The sequence below is a fragment of the Dipodomys ordii genome, unplaced genomic scaffold (genome assembly GCF_000151885.1).
Source record: "Dipodomys ordii isolate 6190 unplaced genomic scaffold, Dord_2.0 Scaffold20, whole genome shotgun sequence".
Taxonomy (NCBI): Eukaryota; Metazoa; Chordata; class Mammalia; order Rodentia; family Heteromyidae; genus Dipodomys; species Dipodomys ordii.
The window spans coordinates 9225526-9249006 of record NW_012267236.1 but is presented as its reverse complement, the minus strand read 5'-3'; the positions used below and the strand labels follow the sequence as shown (position 1 = coordinate 9249006).

The 23481-nt window shown below is 41.1% G+C and overlaps 1 protein-coding gene across 1 annotated transcript in view; it reads right to left on the bottom strand.

The window, feature by feature from the left end:
* Positions 1-2073: 2073 nt before the first annotated feature.
* The window catches only part of Asxl2 (additional sex combs like transcriptional regulator 2), a 94997-nt gene continuing 73589 nt past the window's right edge, over positions 2074-23481 (bottom strand). The window contains exons 9-13 of the mRNA XM_013013735.1: positions 21826-21989; positions 15327-15423; positions 13002-13107; positions 10179-10896; positions 2074-8057 (exon numbers count right to left, since the gene is read on the bottom strand). Of these exons, the coding sequence (XP_012869189.1) occupies positions 5628-8057; positions 10179-10896; positions 13002-13107; positions 15327-15423; positions 21826-21989 (3515 nt within the window). The 3' untranslated portion in view covers positions 2074-5627. The remainder of the gene's footprint in view (positions 8058-10178; positions 10897-13001; positions 13108-15326; positions 15424-21825; positions 21990-23481) is intronic.

The following is a 23481-nucleotide window of genomic DNA, read 5'->3' as shown; positions in this document are numbered from 1 at the left end:
CAAGGTTGTTGGGCAACCCAGATGTTTGAAACTTCTCAAAAATTTCAAAAACAAAGTGGTGCTGTAGCTCAAGTGGTAGAGTGCTAGCCTTGAGCTGAAGAGCTGAGGGACAGCGTTCAGGCCCAGAGTTCAAGCCCCACGGCTGACAAAAACAAAACAAACAAAAAAATTCAAAAACAATCTCTCACTCCCCTCACTACACCTCAAGTGCCCTACCTCAGTTGTCTTTTTTTTTTTTAATTTTTTTTTTTTGTCGGTCGTGGGGCTTGAACTCTGGGCCTGGGCGCTGTCCCTCAGCTCTTCAGCTCAAGGCGAGCGCTCTACCACTTGAGCTACAGCGCCACTTCCGGTTTTCTGGTGGTTTATTGGAGATAGGAGTCTCACGGTCTCTCCTGCCTGGGCTGGCTTTGAACCGCGATCCTCAGATCTCAGCCTCCTGAGTAGCTAGGATTACAGGCGTGAGCCACCAGCGCCCGGCAGTTGTCTTTTTTAAAAAAATATTTTTTAATCAGTTGTGTCTTAAAGCCATGATCCTTACTGCTAATTTTCAAAGTATGTCATTTTTTTTTTCAGTGAAAATAACCAGCTGCAACAATTTTGAGGACAGCTAACCACAGTCAGCTTCATGTGTCACTGAGACATAGTCTTGAAAAGCTAACCTGATCAATTTTATTTTGTACATTCTGCAGGCTCTCGTTGCTGAACTACCACAACCCCAGCCCAGTATTATCCTTAAAAAAACAAAACAGGATATATGCCTTTATCAACAAAGGCCATCTAGGCTTCATTCTGCTCCCCTCAAAATATCCTCTTCGACCAGACAATGACCCTCTCTTAACAAATCTGCTTGATCTCCGTATTTACAACTATATTTCCTCCACAAGGGTACTAGAAATGCAGGAGTCAAATGGTGAAACATAATCTAATCAAAATACCAATGTTTCTCTTCATACTGTTCTCCTAGCTCTGGGCCTCTCAGATCAGACAAGCAGGAAAGGGATCTGTCTGCCTATGAAACTCGCTTCTCAGAAAGGAACCAGTTAGGGGCTGAGAAGGTGGCTCAGTGGTAGAGTGCTTGCCTCGCATGCATGAGGCCCTGGGTTTAATTCCTCAGAGCCACATAAACAGAAAAAGCCAGAGATAGTGCTGTGGCTCAAGTGGTAGAACGCAAGCCTTGAGCTGAAGAGCTAAGGGACAGTGCCGAGGCCCAGAGTTCAAGCCCCACAATCAACCAAAAAAAAGAAAAAAAGAAAGAAAGGAAGTAGTGCACAGAAGACAGATTATCTGTATCTTCCAAGAGGTTATTTCTCCACATACCCCTAGGGCTGGAAGATGGAGGGAATGTTTACTAATGACATCCCTGTTTGGAAAAAAAAAGAGAAAAAACTTTTTTGTTGAAGCATGTCCTCCTCACAACTATTTGTTTTGAAGCAACAATGGATACATTAAATGTGAGATTATGTTCTCTCTACTTTTCCAGTAACTTTAGGTGGTTAGGAGACAGCAGATTACAAGAGAAAAGATGAGAGACAGGCTAGGAGAATATGCTAATTTGAGTTCTAATAGAATTGCACTACCTTGATTTTATCACCAAATCTCTCATTTTCCTCTTTTTTGCAGTCAGTAGAACCTTCCCCGCAGAGCATAAGGCAACCATGGAGGGCCTTCCCCATGTCACTCTCAGATGGACGTCAGACCTCGAGACTCACCAGAAACTCCAAGGTTTTCAATTTCATTTTTAATCATCTTTTACTTAATAATAAAATGAAAAATAAGAATATATGAATACATACAATCTATATACATATATTTATTGCAAATACTTAAAATTCTTATGTAAAATGATTTTATTCTATATTTGTGAAAAAATATGACTTATTAAATGGTGTTGACACCAACTTCTCTGTACACACCCTCAATTCCAATGTTAACAATTCCTTTAAAAAAGGCAAAAGACACAAAAGTTTAGCATTTACCAAACCAGTCTGTACAAACCTTATCACCAGAGGGGAAAATATAGCTTTTGGTAAATAAGTCAATTTTCTTTTAAAATAAAAAATAACCCACCCACCCCCAAACAATCCCCCTTATTGCATTTTTTTTGAAATAATGAAGCGTCTTTAATTTCCTTTGAAATAATTTGTGCCTTAACAGTGAGGTCCTACATCAAACATACCATCTATGAGAAATTCAGTCTTCCACTGTTGCTTTTTACATAGATATTAAAATATATATTACTTAAAATATATTACTGGAAAGCTATTTTTAAAATTGATCTTTAATAGTTGTATCAAATGTAAAGCATTAAAAAAAATAAAGTAACCAAGACTCTATGAAGCCACTGCTTCAACTTTTAGGAAATGTCTTACCTACTGTTTTCTTCCAATAGGTACGTAGGTACTGAAACATGTAGGAAAGGTCCCTGCCTATCATCATGTTCCAAAAAGTCTCTTTGGACTATTGTATAAATTGAGCTGCAAACTATCGTTGCCCAAATTTTTTATTTATTACATTGTTATAAAGCAATTGGGAGACTTTCCCCCTGCTACTGATGTGATGTTAAACAGGAAACAACTATTCCTTGACAGTGAGTTCTAGAAATAAACAGCAGTATAATAACTAGAGAACACTCCTCTGATTGTAACAAATCATTTAACCAAAGAGTTCCTTTAGAATCACTGAAGTGGAAGAAAGCAATAAAAAGCAATGAGGATGGTTAACGATGGGTCATTAATATGTATCGCCTTGTACCTGCACTAGGAAGGCAGTGAGGACTTCCTTTGGATATTTAGGTCTGAGATAAGCTATAAAATATCCACATCTATGGTGCTGTCCCTGCTCCTATATACACTCTCTCCCCATCCCTCGCCCAAGTCTCTATTTTCCAGCTCTTATTCTTAAAAAATGTTATACAGAACATCAGACATGGATTCGGTGTCTTCAGACGGGGGCTAAGGGCCAGAAATAGGGCAAACAGCTCTAGGCTAGCTGGAGTTTAACAGGATGAGAAATTTTCATTAATCTAAAATCTTTAAGATTCAGAAAGAGTTCTACTCAACAACTTAGAATAGAACGTTAATAAACTGAGATGATACATTGTAAGCATGCTCTCCCAAAGGTGACCTGAAGGCTATGGGGGAGCTCTGAGGGGCTTTCCATTAGGCAGATTATCTGACTTGTCAATGGAAGTAGTGCCACTTAACTCCCTAAGAATACACTCGGCACTTATTCAGAATGAAGTTAAAACAACAAAAAGCTAATATAAAAATTCTTCTGAAAGTTAGTGGAGCACCATACTCTTAACAAGTTTAAAGGGCCAAACTAGAGTGCTTTTTTCTGTTCAGCTATAAGACAAATGGTCTTCTATTTGACACCATTGTTTTTAAGCAAATTAAATGAATTGGTATTTAACCTTCCTCTAATTGAAAGAACCTATTTTCTCATCTGGCCAGGTCTGAGGCTGTGTGCCTATTTGGCAATTTCTGTTTAGGGAGTATTCCTAAATGTACATACTTAGTTGGGTGTGATTTAGGAAAATCTGGTGAGTAGCAATGCTTAGGACATTTAGAGAAAAGCTTCTCTAAATGGACTGACATTATCTTCTTGTCCTGGTTACAGTCTATCCATCCTCAGCTTAAAAGAACCAGGAAAGGTACCAAGCAGAAAAACCTATTTCATCAATGCAAACTGCTATCTGATATTTATCATATATCAGCATAAAGGCCAGCACTCAGAGCTGTCACTAGAACAGCTGGACATAGAATCTTACCCAGGGAATAGGAGGTTAGAGAGCAGAAGCCTAGTTTCTGTTTCCTATTCCTCCTTTGCTTGAAAACTTATCTCTGGATCTATGCAGCCGTATCTCTTAGCTATGCATGTGGTAGAAGGAGAGAGAAGGAAGGACATCATATTGTCTTGGCTGAAACTATAACACAGGTATTAATCCTATATTTGCCTTGGGCTACACAACAAAAGAACCAGAGAAGAAAAGTGGTAAAGTTGGTTTCCTATGGAATTTGGAGTAGAACTATGGAAAACATTAAAGGCAGGGAATGAAGTGATCAGGGGAGATAGCAGAATGGAGGCTCAACAGGTTATTGCCTCCTTCTTCCTAATCTGGAATGTGACTTAATTAACAGATTTAAACTGTTGCAAAATTTATAAAATATTAAGTACAAATACAATTGTGCTAGGTTGCACTAATGTTTTTACTTTATATACTTCAAACCAGGAGACCCGGAATCAATAAACAATTGATACATATCAAGAATCTCCTATATAATACCAAATTCTAGTACATTCTATTTTTTTCAAATGTTCTTTGGACATGACCTAAATAGTATATTTTCTAAATCTGTCAGTCACTTGGAAAGGATTTTAACAACAAAAAAAAAGGAAAAATAAAAACATAACCAAAACATTGGAGCTTTTCTTTGAGACATTTCTTTAGTCATTCACCAAAGCTCCCGTATATAAGCCAGTCCTGTTACACAGGCAGCAATAATTCGAAAACAATGAATTCCTTTTCTAAACCAGCAAACCTGTACTATTCCTGTGTGGACATACATTAGTATTTGAAGATGAGATGGGATAGTCACTACTCCTTAGATGCCTTCGTGTCAAGAGGCTAAACAGGAGCCAATATGCCATTAAGGAAATTTTTTACCTGCCACAGCTAACTCTACGGCATCTGGTAATGGGTTGGGAAAAAGAGGAAGAGGTTATCTTGTGTCTAGTGTTAAAATAATTTTCCAAAGTTCATTATGTTCAGTTTAAGTTTCTGCAATTCATTCCTTGTCCAAGACACAGTGCACCCATCACTAACATGTGTCTGCTCCGTTTACACTGGTATTTCCAAACAGTTCTGTGGGCTTCCATAAGACAGTGTGGGGCGCGTTATTGCTAAACTGTTGATGTGTACAGCCTATGGCACACAGAGGCACTCCTTTCATGAGTCACACACAGTCTCAGGCCAGGAGCGGAGCATTAGCGAACAGCAGGGCCCAGCTTGACAACAGTACTGGTTTCATGGAGGCCAAGAGCCAAATTGGGACTTCTGGGGTCAAAACACCACCTGGGATGTTAATAACATACTAAAGGATCACATCTAAGGTACGTAAATCCTGAGTAAACCCTGACCAAAATCTCTTAAAGGACAAATAATTCATGAATCAACTGCAGCCAGGTTGTGAAGACATCGTCAGTATGAGTGATCACTTCGTTAGATCACTTCTCCTTTATCTTAGCTCCAGGAAAGGTCAGAAGGGAGATAATTTCCTTTTACCACATATGGCATTCAACCTTTCTTAGTCACAAAAAAAGAACATAAATCAGAATTCAAAGCAGTACATTATTACCTAAACACTTGGAAAACAATGTTAAAATGTGACGTATTTACATGATTTTGTAAGTGCAAACTTGTCACAAATTCATAGTCTTGCTTGACTTAGACTTACTATACAAGGTGCTCTTCCTTTAACATGTAAAAGCTTGGACTCTCTATTCCTGATTACCATTTGTCTCTTAAGACAACTGAACCCTTATTCTTCTGATTCCAAAAGGACACGAGAACATATCTTGCCAATTCTTCCCTTCCCTCCTTTACAGTATACATCTTTCTAGTCTCATTACCGAACGACAAGGCAGGAGACGCAGAGTTTGGAGGGGCCAATGCAGTCATCATGGCAGAAAGCGCCACATCCTTTGCACATGATCATGGCTTTCAACCGGCAGTAACATTTTGAAGGTGTGTCCTCAATGCTGTTCTCTTCAGGAAAGGCCTGAACAGGAATTGTCTGGCCATGGCTGCTGGGATTCATAGCTTGGCTAGCAGGGATGGTAGTGACAGTCACTGAGAAGGACATGACATCGCCTACATTGCTAGACACCTGGCTACCTGGTACAGCAGAGTTGTGGTCCACGTCTGATGAGGTGGAGACATTGATCATGCCTCGGTAACTTGGCCCTATTTGTGTGGGGCTCCCATATGCCTTTGGGGTTTGCAGTGGTGGAAGGAGTAGAGGCTTATGGGTGGGACTGTCTGCAGGTAGAGAAAGAGCAGTGGAATTGAAAAGTTCAGGGCTGCTATGCATTGTCTTACCTCTTACCACATGAGCCATCTGTTTCTGTGCTGCCTGAATAAAATCCCTAGCTACTGTCTTTTCATCAAATGCTTGGCCTCTAGTGAGCATGTAATTCTCCTTGCTTAAAGTGGTTTGCTCATTCACTTGTGCCTCACCCTTCCCATTCTTGTTAGCTGAGCAATCATTGGTGGATGAGGTCTCCCTACTTTGAGATCCTGAACTTGTGTCATGCTTGCCAGAAGTCTGGGAAGCCTGGGGTGCCTCCTTCACCAAGCTGGACTCTTGCTCATCGCCTGTGCTCTCCTCATCAGTTTCCTCTTCTTTACTGCTGCTACTATCTCCTGTTGGGTTTTTACAATCTGTACAGCCCATTCTCAAGGCTTCCGTGGGACTACTTAGACAAAACCGGTCTTCAGGGTTTATAGAATGGGTCCTCCTAAAGCTGTCTGAACCCCGACCATAGGTAGAAATATTAAGTAAGTAGTGACCTGCCATTGCAGGTTTCGATGTCCTTCTGCCAGCAAAGCCCAGCATGAATCTCTGGCTTGTGGAAATGTCTTCTAACTGGAAACCTGAGTGAGTAAAGTTGAACTGGGAGGGCTGCACAAATGAAAGAACGTTCTGCCTCCGAACTCTCTGAATGAGAGTCTGAAGAATCTGATCTTGGGTTGCTTTACTTAGTCCCTCTTGGTACTGGTGTGTATCCATGCTAGAATCCCTCAAGTCTTTAGCTGAAAAGAGCTGCAGAGGCCTTGGGACCTGGGGGAGCTGCTTCCCCTGCATCAATTTCCCTTGCTGGATGGCTGCATGAGGCTGTCGGTCACTGCCCTCGTCTCTGGCGCTCTCTGTCATGCTGGTGCCTGTGAGCGTTCCTATCCCCTCTTTTGTAGTCAATGGAACAGTTTTCATTTCAAGTTTGGTGAGAGGTTTGGGCAGAATTTGCTCCATGGGAACATCTTTGCCCTGGAGCAGCTGAGTAACTAAAGGATTATTAGCAGGGATGCTAGAGCTCGGCCTTGAAATGGGTCCATTCATATTTGTGGAAGTTCCCGAGGGTTTAAGGCTAGAAGCTGCTGGCAAAGTGCTCAAGGAAGGAGCTGATCCAGTAGACACTATAGTAACATTGATCTGGGGTACAGGAAGTTTTTCTAAAGTGGCTGTTGTCAATACAGATGTTAATGGGGACAAAGTTGCATCCACTGGAAAAGCAGCAGTTGTCTTTGATGAAGCTGAAGGGTTTGGTGTATTCTGGCCAGAACCTGCTTTGGGTTCACCTGGGACATCTGCTACAAAACAAACAGGTGAGACTCCTGAGATCAACGCAGGCCCTATTGGAGAAGGAGCTCTCTCCTGTCTGCAATTAGTGGGCCCTGGTAGATGGCTAGGTGAGGCCACTGTAGCCCTTGTCCTGGTAGGACTTGGTTTCTCACTATTTGATTTCTCTATGTGGGCTGCTGATGGGACACTTGTGCCTGTTCCACTGTTGGCAGGTACTGCAGGCCCTGAGGGGGTTTGCTGTAGTTGTGCTCCTGAGACACTAGGAGGCTGGGCCAGGCCTGAGGGCTTGGTCTCAGGTTGGGGATGAATCTCTGCACCACAGGGTAGAAGCTCTCGCGTACCTCCCCTGCTTCCAGTTCCTGCCAGTTCCAGTGTGGGGCCCTTTCCAGTTGTACTGACTCTTCCTGAGCCCGGACTCCCTCCTCTGGCAGTTGTCCTCTCACCGCCCTCTCCTGGACCTTGTCCACCCCCAGGGCCAGGTCCTGGAATGGTCCCTCCAACTGAGGCGGCTGCAGCAGCTGCGGCAGCGGCTGCAGCTGCTGCCCTCTGTGCTTTGACCAGCTGGGCTTTTGCTTTGATGTCTGCAAGAGTTCTGGCTCCTGTTCTGTTAGGACTAGTGATGGAGATTGGAAAGCGAGCCCTGGGAGAGACCTGCGATGAAGGAAATGGCATGGGGGAGATTCTGGAGACCGGGATCTGAAAGAGGTAAGGAAGGTGGAAACAAAATAGAGCTCAGTTTTCATTCATGAGACTAACAAAATGCCCTTAACTCTTATATTTTTTCATTATGACTGAGCACAAATTGTTTAGGATTCTATTATGCTCATATAGAATCATGAACTTAAATGTTTACCAGTAATTCTCATCCCTGGTTGGTATTTTACTTATTTGGGCAGCCTTTAAAAACAACAACACACATACACAAGGCTCTACACCAAACACACACACACACAGGGTTCTACACCAAACACACACACACACACACATGGTTCTACACCAAACACACACACACACACACACACACACATGGTTCTACACCAAACACACACACACACACATGGTTCTACACCAAACACACACACACACATGGTTCTACACCAAACACACACACACACACACACACACACACTGGGTTCTATATCAAACACACACACATTGGGTTCGATTCTACACCAAACACACACACACACACACACACACACACACACACACAGTTCTACACCAAAATTTACAAATCACGACACTGAGAAAAAAATGTAATTTTAAAAAGCTACTTGCAATAACCTCATACTTCACTGATTTTTTTGTTTTGTTTTTGGGGTCTGGTTGTAGGGCCTGAACTCTGGGTCTGGGCGCTGTCCCTCAGCTCTTCAGCTCAAGGTGCAGCTCAAGGCTAGCACTCTACCACTTGAGCCACAGAGCCACTTTCAGCTTTTTTCTTTTTGTTTATGTGGTGCTGAGGAATCGAATCCAGGGTCTCATGCATGCAAGGAAAGCACTCTACCACTGAGCCACCATCCCAGCCCTCACTGATTTGAACTAGTTGGCTTAATTTAAAAGAACAAAAAATTTGAGAGCAAAAATTTGAGCGAAAAAATTTTCTTAAAAGAAAAATCAAGCCACTAAGGTCTAAGAAATGCATGCCATCTCTGGAAAATCCTTAAATTCGCAATATTGCCACTAAAAAATTACCATTATTTTAATTCTCAAAAGGGCAGCAGTCCTGAAAAATTAATTCTCTCTGACTCAAGTTAGTCCTGGGTTTAAAAACATTTGTCAAAAAGACCAGGTGTTTTACTCAATCTCCTTTAAAGCTGAATTTATTTATACCCAATTCTATTACACCCACAGTAAGAAAGAAGCAATGGTACCTTGCCACTATTATCTAGAAGAGATTACAGGGAAAAGATGATAAAACTAGAAAATTATACATAGGACAGTTGCTTAGGAAAATTTTATATAGGAACAAATGTAACACGAGAAAACCTTTTTTGTTTTTGGCCAGTCCTGGGGCTTGAACTCAGGCACTGTACCACTAAGCCACATTCCCAGCTTGAGAATATTTTTTGGAGGGCATGGAGCAGGACAGTATTGGGGTTTGAACACAGGATCCTGTGCCTCTATCTCTAAAAATAACCAGCAAAAAGTTGGCTGGGAATGTGGCTTAGTGATAGATTGCTTGCCTAGCATGCATGAAGCCCTAGGTTTTATTCCTCAGTACCATATAAACAGAAAAAGCCGGAAATGGTGCTGAGGCTCAAGTGGTAGAGTGCTGGCTTTGAGCAAAAGAAGCCCAGGCACTGGCAAAAAAAAAAAAAAGTGCTAGAGGTATGGCTTAAGTGGCAGAGTGCCAGCTAAGCAAAGCAAGTCAACCAAAGCACAAGGTCCCGATTTTCAACAGCAGTTCTAAGAAAGGAAAAAAAACAAAAAACTTTGCTTATTAGAAACTTTAGAGGGGCTGAGAAGGTAGCTCAGTGGTAGAGTGCTTGCCTTGCATGCCTGAGGCCCTGGGTTCGATTCCTCAGCACCACACAAGCAAAAAGAAAAAAGCTGGAAGTGGCGTTGTGGCTCAAGTGGTAGAGCGCTAGCCTTGAGCTGAAGAGCTGAGGGACAGCGCCCAGGCCTAGAGTTCAGGGCCCACGATCAGACCAAAAAAAAAAAAAAGAAACTTTAGAATTAAAATTAGAATTAAGGCATACAAATACACATTTTTTTTTCACTTTAAGAAATACCACAAATTACTTGAAATTTAGTAGGTAAGCGCACAAATTTAGTTCTCAAGCCATCTCTTCCCTTCAACTCTCCCCACTCTTTTACCTTGAGAGGTGGTACTTTTCGCACCTGGACCCTGTCCCCTCTATTGAGAAAGGGCTGTGGCGAGACATGAAATGGCTGCTGGTGCTGGCAATTTTCAGTGACACGTGGCCTTTTTTCCCAGCTTCCAGGGGCCTCTTCTTGAGCGAGAGAAGATTTCCTCTTGAGGCTTTCTGGGCTCTGATCACTAAGTATTGCTGGAGGTTCTTTAATACAGGTCTCCTGTAGATCTGTATCTGCTAGGGGCTTCATTATTGGTTTTTCTACCCCAGGACTCTTGGGCTTGCTTGGGGATGTAACTAAAGCTTCTTGGCTTTTACTTCTGTCAGAATTAGAAGCTGTGAAGAGATGATTCTCTTTTTCAGACTCCTGTTCAGCAGAGGTGACTGGCTTCTGCTCCAAGAGATCTTCTTCCTTTGTGTATTTGATAGGAGGAGTGCTGCTAAGCTTATTTGTGTTGCTGGTGGAGGCATGCATGGGGTCTGTGGATTTGAAGGTTGGTTGCCCCTCATCTTGGCTCTCATGCTCTTCTTTACTGATTGGTGATGGCATTTGCACTGCTTCTTCTTTACATTCTGACTGAGAAACTACTGGGGTTATTTGGATGGGAGAGGCCTCCAAAGGAAGTATGGACTTTGGTTGCTCAGTAGGGCTTTTCTTTATTTGGGGATCACTGTGGGAAGCCGTCAGTTTCTCTGAATCTTCACGGCTTAAGCCAGAACTAAAAAGCAGGAAAAAAAAATTCTAGTTGAGCAATGGCCCATAGGAAAATGATGACAATAACCAGGAAAACCCTAGACACAGTTACCAATCCTAGCGCTGACACTAACTGTCCATGTGATCCCAAGTAAGTGCTAATTTTTAGCACCTCAGGTTCTTTATTGAGGATGATTACAACACAATGTTGCTATAATAAGTACTTACTATTTTGTGTTAAGTACTTATTTGTTACAGGATAAAAGCTTAATAATAGTAGTTATTATTGTTCTACTAATTAAGGAGCCTTACTCTCTAGAGGAATGGATTGTAGACTACCTTAAGGAAGTAAGTCAAGACCCATCCACTGTGGGACTTGCATTGGAACCATGAATACATTGGCTCTGCACTACTTGTAGAAAGGTGCGTACAAGAAATCAAAAGGAGCCCTGAGAAGATATTAAGAAATTGTCTGTCAATGTTCTATAAAGACTAAGAATTTATAGGTGCTAGTGGCTAAAGACTTAGAATTGTGGGTACTGGTGGTTCACGCCTGTAATCCTAGCTACTCAGGAGGTTGAGATCTGAGGATTACAGTTCAAAGCCAGTCCAGGTAGGGAAGTCCACGAGACTCTTATCTCTGAATGACCACCAGAAAACTGGAAGTGGAGCTGTGGTTCCAAGTGGCAGAGCGTTAACCTTAAGCAGAAAAACTCAGGGACAGCTCCCAGGTCCTAGTTTCAAGCCCCACAATTGACCAAAAAGAAAGGCTGAAAATTACAAATAAGGTTTTGGGAAAGTCTGTTTAAGTCTTATTTGATCTTGCTCGAGAATGGGATTGTGTGCTGCTGATCTACTGTGTGCTGTGTCTTAAATGTCTCGATTAAAATTTCATTTGATTTTATTGATTTAGATTATAGCTCTTTAAAAATAGGGTTTATTATGTGTTGGTTCTCTGATGTCCCTCTCGTAGTATCTTTTGAAGAGGAGAGCTGTTTAATTACAGTATACACCTGATTTCTAGGACTCCAGTGGTTCTGGATAAGTTACATTGTACTATAAAAATGCATAGAACTTCAGAGTTCTTATATCTCATAAGGTTACTGAAGGAAAAGCTGGTCTTTTCCAAGGAAAAGATTCTAATTAAAGATTTAAAAACAAAAGCCAACTCATTAAAAAAAATCTATTATGAAAAGAAAAAATATTGAATAATTTTGAAATACATTTGAAAGAGGATGAGTATGGTCAAAATAGATTGTCACAACTATGAAAACAGAACAAGGATATTTGCTGAAATTGTCCTGAGAAGGGAAAGAAGAGTGAAAAAGGGGGAGAAATTGACTGGACCATATTGGTGTCTTTTTTTTTTTGTTCAGTCATTAGGCACTCAGGGTCTAGGTGTTGTCCAGAACTCTTTTGCTCAAGGCTAGCACTCTACCACTTTCATCCACAGCTCCTAGTTTTTGAGTGGTTAATTTAAGAGTCTCAATGGGACTTTTCTGCCTGGGCTGGCTTTGAACCGTGCCACGATCCTCAGATCTCAGCTTCCTGGGTAGCTAGGATTAAAGGCTTGAGCCACCTGTAACCCAGCTCTGGAAGATCCTGTTAAGATATATGGAAATGCAACAATGATATCCCCCACTATAATAAATGTAAGCTAATAAAATGCTAAGAAAACATCTACTTCATACAGTGTTAGTATATTAAGGATTAAGAGTAAACCAATTATATGCATTTATGATGATTTTATAAAATGACAAAATCAGGCCAGGCACCAGTGGTTCATGCTTGTAATCCTTGCTATTCAGGAGGCTATGATCTGAGGACTAAGGTTTGATGATAGCCTGGGCAGGAAAGTCCATGAGACTTACCTCCAATTAACTACCAAAAAGCCAGAAGTGGAGCTGTGGCTCAAGTGGTAAAGCAAGAGCCTTGAACAAAAAAATCTCAGGGACAGTTCGCAGACCCTATGTTCAAGCATCAGTACCATCACCTTACAAATAAAAACTGATCAACTGAAAAAGCAAATTAGGCATTATTAATTTCTACTGAGTAATTAAGAGTTAAAAACAACACATGACCATATGTGTAGGAATCAATATCTCATTTACAGAACCTATCTTCATTTACCTCTGACCGTAGTAGCTTTCAAAGAATTGTTCCTTCCATGGCTCCACTTTTTTCTCCTTCTCAATCTCTTGTCGAATTCTCACCTGCATCTCTGGGGTAAACTCACCTGTAATGTAGTTTTGTTTTGTTTTTTTAAAGATACTGAATAAAAAGAACACTATTTGCAACTTTTACCTATTAATAAATCATGAAAGACCCATAGAGAAAAACCAACAAAATGTGAAAGTTACTGAAGCTCCTGGAAATGCACAAAGTGAGATAAAAGGACTTGACTGTATACTGCTTCATGTGGTTCTTGTACTCAGCTAAGGCCTACAGTGCCTCATCCTAGGTCACTCAGAAGCACCGCCCTCCTGTTAAATGCATTACATGTTTCTCTTATTTCTAACTTCCTTTCTAATGAAAAAAAAGTGATATGTTTTCAGTAAATGTCACTAGCAACACACACACAAGTGATACGTCACTAGACACACACACACACACACACACACACACACACACACACACACATACACACACACACCTGGGTGCTGTCCCTGAGCCTCTTTGTACTCAAGACTAGTGCTCTACCACTTGAGCCACAGCACCACTCCGGTTTTTGAGTGGTTACTTGGTGATAAGAGTCTTATAGGGACTTTTCTGCCCTGGCTGGCTTGGAATTATGGGCCTTAGATCTCAGACTCCTGAGTGGCTAGGATTACAGGGATGAGCCACTGGTGCCTGGCTGCATCTTAATTTTTTTTTTTTTTGTCGGTCGTGGGGCTTGAACTCTGGGCCTGGGTGCTGTCCCTCAGCTCTTCAGCTCAAGGCAAGCACTCTACCACTTAAGCTACAGCACCACTTCCGGTTTTCTGGTGGTTTATTGGAGATAGGCGTCTCACGGTCTTTCCTGCCAGGGCTGGCTTTGAACCTCGATCCTCAGATCTCAGCCTCCTGAGTAGCTAGGATTACAGGCGTGAGCCACCAGCACCCGGCTTGCATCTTACTATTTTAAAGTTAAGTTCCTCCAAGGAAAGTATAATATTTTAGGTCTCTTTAGTATTTTTGCTTTTGTTTTTGTCAGTCTTGGGGCTCCAACTCTGGGCCTGGGTGCTGTCCCTGAGCTCTTCAGCTCAAGGCAAGCGGTCTACCATTTGAACCACAGTGCCACTTCTGGTTTTCAGGTAGTTAACTGAAGATTAGAGTCTCATGGACTTTCCTGCCAGAGCTGGCTTTGAACTGTGATCCTCAGATCTGAGCCTCCTAAGTAACTAAGATTACAGGTGTGAGCCACTGGTACCTGGCTCAGCAGTGTGCCCAACTGGAAGAATATCTTTAAGTTAAAGGACAGTTCTGTGTGCTGTGCAGGCCAGAGCTTTTCATTATGCAGTTAAAACGAAAAGCCTATCTGGGCAATGGTGGCTCATACCTGTAATCCTAGCTACTCAGGAGGCTGAGATCTTAGGACTGCAGTTCAAAGCCAACGAGGATAGGCAAATCAGAGAGACTCTTATCTCCAACTAACCAGCAAAATATCTAAAATGAAGACATGGATAAGAGTGCCAACCTTTAGTAAAAAAAAAAGGCTAAGGCCTGAGTTCGAGCCTCAACCACCACAACTAAGGGAGGAAGATAAAGCCATGAATTTCGCTGATTGGGGGGGGAGGGAGGGAGGGAAGGAGGGAGAATAGGTGGAAAAAGAAAGGGAAGAGAGGAAGATTGCTGGACTCTGGATACACAGACTCCAAAGGAAAGTCTGGCAGTATGTTTCACAAAGGATAGCTAATTCTATTTTTTTGGACACTTCCAGTCTTTACCTTTCAAGATTTCTTTTCTTTTTCCTTTTTTCCCCTGAATTCTTTATTGTGATTAAGTGATTAGATAATTTCCCAAATTTCATAGTATTGTGGGGTAGTGATGCTTAAAGTCACAAACACATTCTAACTTTCATGGGGCAAATTGTCTATCATGATCTATAGCATTTATGAGTTCTATGAGCTTTGCAATAGTTATTTCTTCCACATTGGGTGGTATGTACATTTCCTTTGTTTTGCATAGCATCAGCTGTTCCCTCTTTCCCACTTGTTCCCTCCCTCCCATCACTGCCATTGAGTTGCTTAGTTCATTTTGATCAACGTTCAGTGCAGGACGGGTCCCACTGTTGTATGTTTTTCCCTGATTCCCTCTAGTTCTGTGTCGTCTTCCTGGTTTCCCTCCAGTATACACATATATACCATATACTTTTCAACATTTCTTAAACACCTTGTGAGGTAGAGAACTGCCAATGTACATACTCTCACTTGACTCCTAGTGCACATAGAGCCTGTATACTGGTAGACAACTTACCTTCTGAGAGTCTTTCCTTCCACCCTTGAGCTGCTGAAGTGAAGAACTCATTGTTAAGGGCTGAACCATTCAACTTCATCAAACCATCTGGACCAACCTAAGAATATATCAGGGAAAGCTTATAAAGAAAGGGAAAGTTGGAACTGGTGGTATGGCTCAAATGGTAGAGTACCAGCCATGAGAAACAAAAATTAGTATATGACTTTGAGTTCAAGCCCAAGTATTGGCACACACACACACACAAAAGTGAACGCTATCATAGTATTTAGTTTTCCTTTCATTTTAGTAGAGAATATATGCATATTTCATTCTTTCTATTTCTGCCAGTCAGTCCTAAGATTTGAAATCAGGGCCTGGGCACTGTCCCTGAGCTTCTTTTACTCAAGGAGAGCACTCTACCATTTGAGCCACAGTGCCACTTCTTACTTTTTCTGTTTATGTGGTACTGAGGAATCAAACCCAGGGCTTCATGCATGCTAGGTAAGCACTCTACCACTAAGCTACATTCTCAGCCCTTATTATAAATACCTCTATATGTTACTGGAATATCATTTTGATCTAAAAAAAATCTTTCTTTTTTTTTTTTTTTGGGTCCGTTCATGGGGCCTGAACTCTAGGCCTGGGCGCTGTCCCTCAGCTCTTCAACTCAAGGCTAGCGCTCTACCACTTGAGCCACAGCGCCACTTCCGGCTTTTTTTCTTTTTTGCTTATGTGGTGCTAAGGAATTGAACCCAGGGCCTCTGGCATGCAAGGCAAGCGCTCTACCACTGAGCCACCTTCCCAGTCCCAAAAATATCTTTCTTGTTTGCCCCTCTTCCCTTTGTACTCTCCTCTTCCCTCCATTCTTTAACAATTAAAACACTCTACTCAGCAGGGCACACTGGTGGATCATGTCTGTAATCCTAGCTACTCAGAAGGCTAAGATCTAAAGACTACAGTTCAAAGCCAGACTGTGAAGAAAAGTCTATTAAACTCTTCTTTTCAATTAACCACCAAAAAGCAGGAAATAGAGGTATGGATCAAGTGGTAGAAAGCAAGCCTTGAATGAAAGAGCTCTGGGACAGTGACCATGCTCTGAGTGAGCCTCAGGACCAATGGACCAACAGACAGACAGAAACAGAGACAGAGACGGACAGATACACACACAGAGAAATAAAAAAAACACTTTGCTCACAGGTGAGCACAGTGGTGGCACTTCTATAATTCCACCTAGCTGGGAGGCAAAGATCAACAGGATTTTGGATTAAAGGTAACCCAGGCAAAAAGTTCAAGAAATACCATCTCAACCAGTAAAAGCTAGATGTGGTTGTACATACCTGTGGTCCCAGCTATGTGAGAGGCACAGGTAAAAAGGCTGAAATCTAAGGCTAGACCTGGACAAAAATGTAGACCCTCTATGGCAAGAAACTAAAACACACAACACACACACACAGAGCTGAGGGTGTGACAAAGCATCTGCTTGGAACAGTAAAGCCCTGAGTTCAATAAAACAAAATCAAAAGAAAGCCAATTTGTTCTTGGGCCACACATAAATACAGGTATAATAATTTGTTCTTCTGAGAAGGGGTTATTACTTGCTTATAAAAATCATAGCAGGGGTTGGGAAGGTGGCTCAGTGGTAGAGTGCTTGCCTTGCATGCATGAGGCCCTGGGTTCGATTCCTCAGCACCACATAAGCAGAAAAAAAAAGCTGGAAGTGGTGCTGTGGTAGAGTGCTAGCCTTGAGCTGAAGAGCTGAGGGACAGTGCCCAGGCCCAGAGTTCAGGCCCTAGACTGGACCCTCCCCCGCCCCCCCCAAAAATCATACCAAGTTATACGCACTACGCTATAGGTCATTTTTCTTAGACTACATTACAAAAGTCTCTCCAAGTTAAATAATTTGAGCTTCATTAGAATGGCTGTATATTTTATTATATGTACATTTAATTAATGTACCAGTTCCCTAATGATAGGTATAGCTTTGTTTCCAATGTTCCCCTATAACCAACAAAGCTGCAACAAGCAACCTGGTAGAGATAAATATGCTAGTGCTTTTATTTCTAAGGGTTAAGTTTCTACAATAGACTATCAGCATGTATGTAATTAGATAATGTCGGACTACTTTCTAAACGTTTGAACAATCAACATTTCTATAAGCAATATGTAAGAATGCCCTTTTTCCTACTAATGTGTGGTAACAAGGTATTTAAACTTTTGCTAATCTAATGGATATGAAAGTTTTTTCCCTATAACTGTTTGTGTACCCTGTTACGTATGTTTATTAAATATATAGACAAGAGTCTTGTGAAATGTTAATATGTTAATTCCTACACTTCCCCCCTCCCTATACTCAGGCTTCAAACTCAGGGCCTCAAACTCTCACATGACTTTTAGATTCTCAGTTGGTGCTCTATTATTTGAACCACATCTCTACATCTGGCTTTTTTGCTAGTTAATGGGAAATAAGTCTGTGCAGGCTGGCTCTCAATTACATCCTCAGATATTAGCCTCCATGAGCCACTATCATCTGAATCAATTCTTGCAATCTTCCTACTTTTCTACTGGATTACTTATTTTTATAATTAATTTGTAAGACTCTCGTTTATTATAAATAGTAATAATTACAGTTACATATACTGTAACAGTATACATATGCATACATAAACTATATACATAGTTATAGTACTTTCTCTAACCTGTCTACTAAGTTCATTTGTGATGACTTACTATAAAAAGTTAAATTTTTCTTGTGGGCTGGGAATGTAACTCAGTTACAGAATCAAGCAATATGTACAAATTGTCACTACTGCAAAACTATTTTTTTTCTGAAGTTCTGTATATGAGAGAATTCCTGTCTTGATTAAAAACTGTAACAACCACACCTGTAATTATAGCTACTCAGAAGGTTGAGATCTGAGGATTAAGGTTCAATTCAAAGCCTGCCTGGGGAAAAAAAATCCATGAGACTTATACTTCCAATTAGCCAATAAAAAGCCAGAAGTAGAGGTATGGCTCTAGTAGCAGAATGTCAGCCTTCAGCAAAAAAGCATAAAACCTTATTTAATGACATAAAACATAAGACCTGAAAGAACATGGATGAAAAAAACTCTGCTCAGAATCACTATGTAGGGCTGGGAATGTGGCTCAGTGGTAGAGCACTTGCCTTGCATGCATGAGAGCCTGGGTTGAATTCGTTAGCACTCATAAACAAAAAAAGCCAGAAGTGGCGCTGTGGCTCAAGAGGTAGAGCACTAGCCTTGAGCTGAAGAGCTGAGGGACAGCGCCCAGGCCCAGAGTTTAAGCCCCATGACCGACCAAAAAGAAAAAAAAAATGAAAAGAATCACTATGTAAAATTTTTGTTAACTAAAGTTCACATAGGGAAAAAAATAAGAAAATCTGAAAAAGGGGGATTGCATTTCCAATGACTAAACATACTACCCAAAGCTACTGAATCAAAGCTATGATTTACAGGCATTAGAGTGAGCAAAGAAATTAGTCGAAGAGGATAGTGAATCTCTAGGTACATACCACATATATGTGAACATAATATATAAAAAAGATGGTATTTCAAACAGAGAAAAAAAACCCCAAATATAGAGCTGTCATGGTGGATGACATACATAAATACAGGGCTACCATGGGGGTGGATAACTAAAATCCCAGCTACTTTGGAGGCAGAAGTTGGGAGGATCACAGTTGAGGCCAGCTCAGACAAAGTCAAACTGTGAGAGAATCTGTCAACAAACAAGCCAACTGTGGTTCATGACTGTAATCCTAGCCATATGTAGGAGGATCAGGGTTCAAAGCCAACCCTATCTCAAAAATAAGCAAAAAAGGGCTAGAGGTATGGTTTGACAGAGTGTGGTAGAACCCTTGCCTAACAAGCAAAAACACAAATCCCTCAGCTTAAACCCTAGTATCATGAAACAAAGACCCAAACCAACCAACAATAAAAGCAGAAGTAGCAAAAAAACAAAGGCTGGGCATCCAGTGGCTCACGCCTGTAATCCTAGTTACTCAGGAGGCTGAGATCTGAGGATCGAGGTTCAAAGCCAGCCTGGGCTAGGAAAGTCCAGGAGGCTCTTCAATTAACCACCAGAACACCAGAAGTGGCACTGTGGCTCAAGATGCAGAGTGCTCGCCTTGAGCTGAAGAGCTCAGGGAGAGTGCCCAGGTTCAGAGTTCAAGCCCCACTACTGATAAAAACAAACACACACACACACACACACAAAAAAAAAAACAGAATCAACTCCAAATGGATCGAAGACCTAGAAGTAAAAGCAGACAACCTGAAAACATTACAGGAAGGGATAGGAGAAACTCCAGGGCTCCTTGGCACAGGGCAAAATTTTCTTAATAAAGACCCAGAAACACAACAAATCAAAGAAAGGTTGGACAAATGGGATTGTATTAAACTGCAGGGCTTCTGCATGGCAAAGGTCATAGCTAGCAGGATCAATAGAAAGCCCACAGATTGGGAGAAGATCTTCACTAGCCATATAACATACAAGGGCCTCATAGCTAAAATATACTTAGAACAAAAAAAAATTAAATCCTCAAAAGAAACAACTGTCCCATTAATAAGTAGGCTAAAGGGAGACTTCTCTGAAGAGAAAATAAGAATGGCCAATAGACATATGAAGAAATACTCAACTTCTCTGGCCATAAAAGAAATGCAAATCAAAACAACACTGAGCTGGGTGCTGTTGGCTCACACTTGTAACACACACACACACACACACACTGAAATTCTATGCTTCCATCAGAAAAAAATGACACTGCTCTATTTGTTAGGAAATTGAAAGACTTGGAAAAAAATCATATTAAATGAAGTAAGCCAGACCCAAAGAAATATAGGTCCCATGGTTTCCTTTATTTGCAATAATTAGTATATGTCTAGGATAATCTTATCAGATAAACAGAAAAGCTCAAAAGCTATGTACATATGACCATATAAGATGATGCTAAGGGAAATGAACCCCAAGATATGGGCACAAGAGATTTTTCTTTTTCTTTGTTGTTGTTGTTTCTAAATGTACTATGTGATTTTTTTTTGTTTCTTTTGTATGTTCTTCCCCCTATGATATATCTCTACTGTTACTGTATTTGATTTTGGTACCTTGTATCTTGTATATATATTTATCTAATTTGGGGAGAGGAAGGGGAGTAACAAAATGCTGAAACAAGGACACAGGATGACCCACTGCAACAATGATACTCACAACACACTATATATTGGAAATGAACCTTATAACTTTGGGGGGGAGGGAAGAGTGGGGGGGGGAGGGAAGGGATAATGGGAGAAAAACAAAGGAGAGGGTTATAATACCCAACAAGAAATGTGCTCATTACCTTACTGATGTAACTGTAACCTCTTTGTACAGCATCTTTACAAGAAAATAAAAATTTAAAAAATAGTATTGGAAGTGAAAAAACAAGAACTAAAAACCAGTGGCTCACGCCTATAATCCGAGCTACTCAGGAGGCTGAGATCTGAGAATCGAGGTTCAAAGCCAGTCCGGGCCAGGAAAGTCCATGAGACTATTATCTCCAATAGACTACAAGAAAGCCAGAAGTGGTACTGTGGCTCAAGTGGCAGAGCACTTGCCTTGAGCTGAAGAGCTGAGGGACAGCAGAGTGCCCAGGCCCAGAGTTCAAGTCCCACTACCGACAAAAACAAACAAACCCTAACCCTAAACCCAACCAAGCAAAAAACAATAACAAAACAAACACAAAGAGGCAGTGCTGGAACAACTGCCTATCAAAGTAAATCAGGCAAATTCAGGCAATATGCAAAGACAAACCAAAAAACCTTAAGACTTAGTGGTACCCCATAATCCCAAACTATCACTTAAGAAGCTGAGTCAGGGCTGGGAAGGTGGCTTAGTGGTAGAGCACTTGCCTTGCATGCATGAGGCCCTGGGTTTGATTCCTCAGCACCACATAAACAAAAAGAAAAAAGCCGGAAGTGGTGCTGTGGCTCAAGTGGTATAGTGCTAGCCTTGAGCTTAAGAGCTGAGGGACAGCACCCAGGCCCAGAGTTCAGGCCCCATGACTGGACCCCCCCCTCAAAAAAAAAGAAGCTGAGTTAGGAGAATCAAGCGTTCAAAAACTGCCAATCTCAAAAAATAAAAACTGAGTTGGATTAAAAATATAAACATGGGGTTGGGAATGTGGCTTAGTGGTAGAGTGCTTACCTAGCACGCATGAAGGCCTGGGTTCTATTCCTAAGTAGCACATAAACTTATAAAGCCAGAAGTGGTGCTGTGGCTCAAGTGGTAGAGTACTATCCTTGGTCAGGCCCTGAGTTCAAGCCCCAGGACTGGCCAAAAAAAAAAAAAAAAGGAGGGGGCAAACTAAAATAACCAGTATAAAAAGGGAAGGTACAGCTAAAACCTAAAGCTCTTGAGTTCAAATCCTAGTACTACCAAAAACAAAACTACTGAGTTCCAAAGCTGATGAGTGGAATAAAGTCCAGAACACAAGAGTTAAAAGTTGCTTATGCTTGCTATCACGTACCTGTCGATCTACCTCTGGAAGCAGTAAAAGGAGTCGCTGTTGACAATCTCCAGGAAGAACCGAAAAAGTATGTTTGTTGATCAGTGCTCGAAGATTTGTATTAACCAGAATAGAGTCTGGTGTTTCAACATCAATGTCAGCACATTTAGTTCTTTTCATTTGCCCTACAAAATATAGAAAAGAGTCACTTGAACCTCCCTCTCATGATTAGGTTTTTTTATCTAAACATCTTGCTGTACAGTACAAACAAAACAAAACAGCTGAACCTCACAATTTGGAGGTTAACATATAGGAAGTTTCTTCAAAGGCCAACAAAGCAAATCTTTTCATTTACAAAGGATAAAAGAATATAATTAATTGTACAGTTTATTTATTTTCCCTTCAAAGAGAGAACCAGGTCTGTTAAAGTAGATTTTTCAACATACCTAGAAGATAATTATACTCTCCTCTGTTCCCCCTCAAATATAAAATAACCCTAGGAAGATTAATGACACTATGTAGGATGTTTTAAATTAATACAGAGAACACAAAGAAGAAAAAAAAAAGAAAACATAGCTGGGCCGAATACAGTGGCTAATGTCCAGCAACTTAGAGGCAGAGATGAGGATTACGGTTGAAGACAGCATGGACAAAAAGTTAACAAGACTTCACCTCAACCAGTAAGTGAGGCACAGTGGTACATGTCTGTGATCACAGCTATGTAGCTATGTAGGAAGCATGAGGACAGTGGTCAGGCTAGCCCCAGGCAAAAACACCAGACACTACTGGAAAAAATAATGCAAGTTATGAGAGCTGAGGTCATGGCTCAAGTGGTAGAACACCTACCTAGCAAGTGAGACACTGCGAATTCAAACTCCAAAACTGTGCCAAAAGAAAAAAAAAAAAACAAGAAAGGAAGGAAGGAAGAAGGTGGAAAGGAAGGAAGGAAGGAAAGAAAAAAGATACAAGCTAGGGATGTACTCATTGTTAGACAGCTTACCTAATATGAGTGAGGCCCTGGGTTCATTCCCTAGTGCTGCTAAAAATAAAGGAAAATATAAACATAAAAATTACATTGACATCCTTGCCAAGCTATTGGTGGCTCATGCCTGTAATCCTAGCTACTTAGGAGGCTGAGATCCAAGGATCAGTTTGAAGCCAGTCCTGGCAGGAAAGTCCATGAGACTCTAATCTCCAAAATAAGTGGAGCTGTGTTCAAGTGGTAGAATGATAGCCTGGAGCAAAAATACTCAGGGAAAATGCTCAATCCCTCGATCGACTGATCTATCTATCTATCTATCTATCTATCTATCTATCTATCTATCTATCTATCTATCTATCTGTCTGTCTGTCTGTCTATGTGTATATACATGAGACATCATCTTAATTTGCATAGCTGAAAATATTATATATTAAATAACAGCAGTTTTAGGAGATCTGTTCAGAACCAGATTATAGTCTTTCAAAAAACTGACAGACAGGGCTGGGAATGTGGCTTGGTGGTAAAGTGCTTGCCTACAATGTATTAAGTCCTGGGTTCGATTCCTCAGTACAACATAAACAGAAAAAATCCGAAATAGCACTGTGGCTCAAATGGTAAAATGCTAGCCTTGAGCAAAAGAAGTGCAGGGACAGTGCCCAGGGCCTAGGTTTAAGCCCCAGGACTGACCCCCCCCC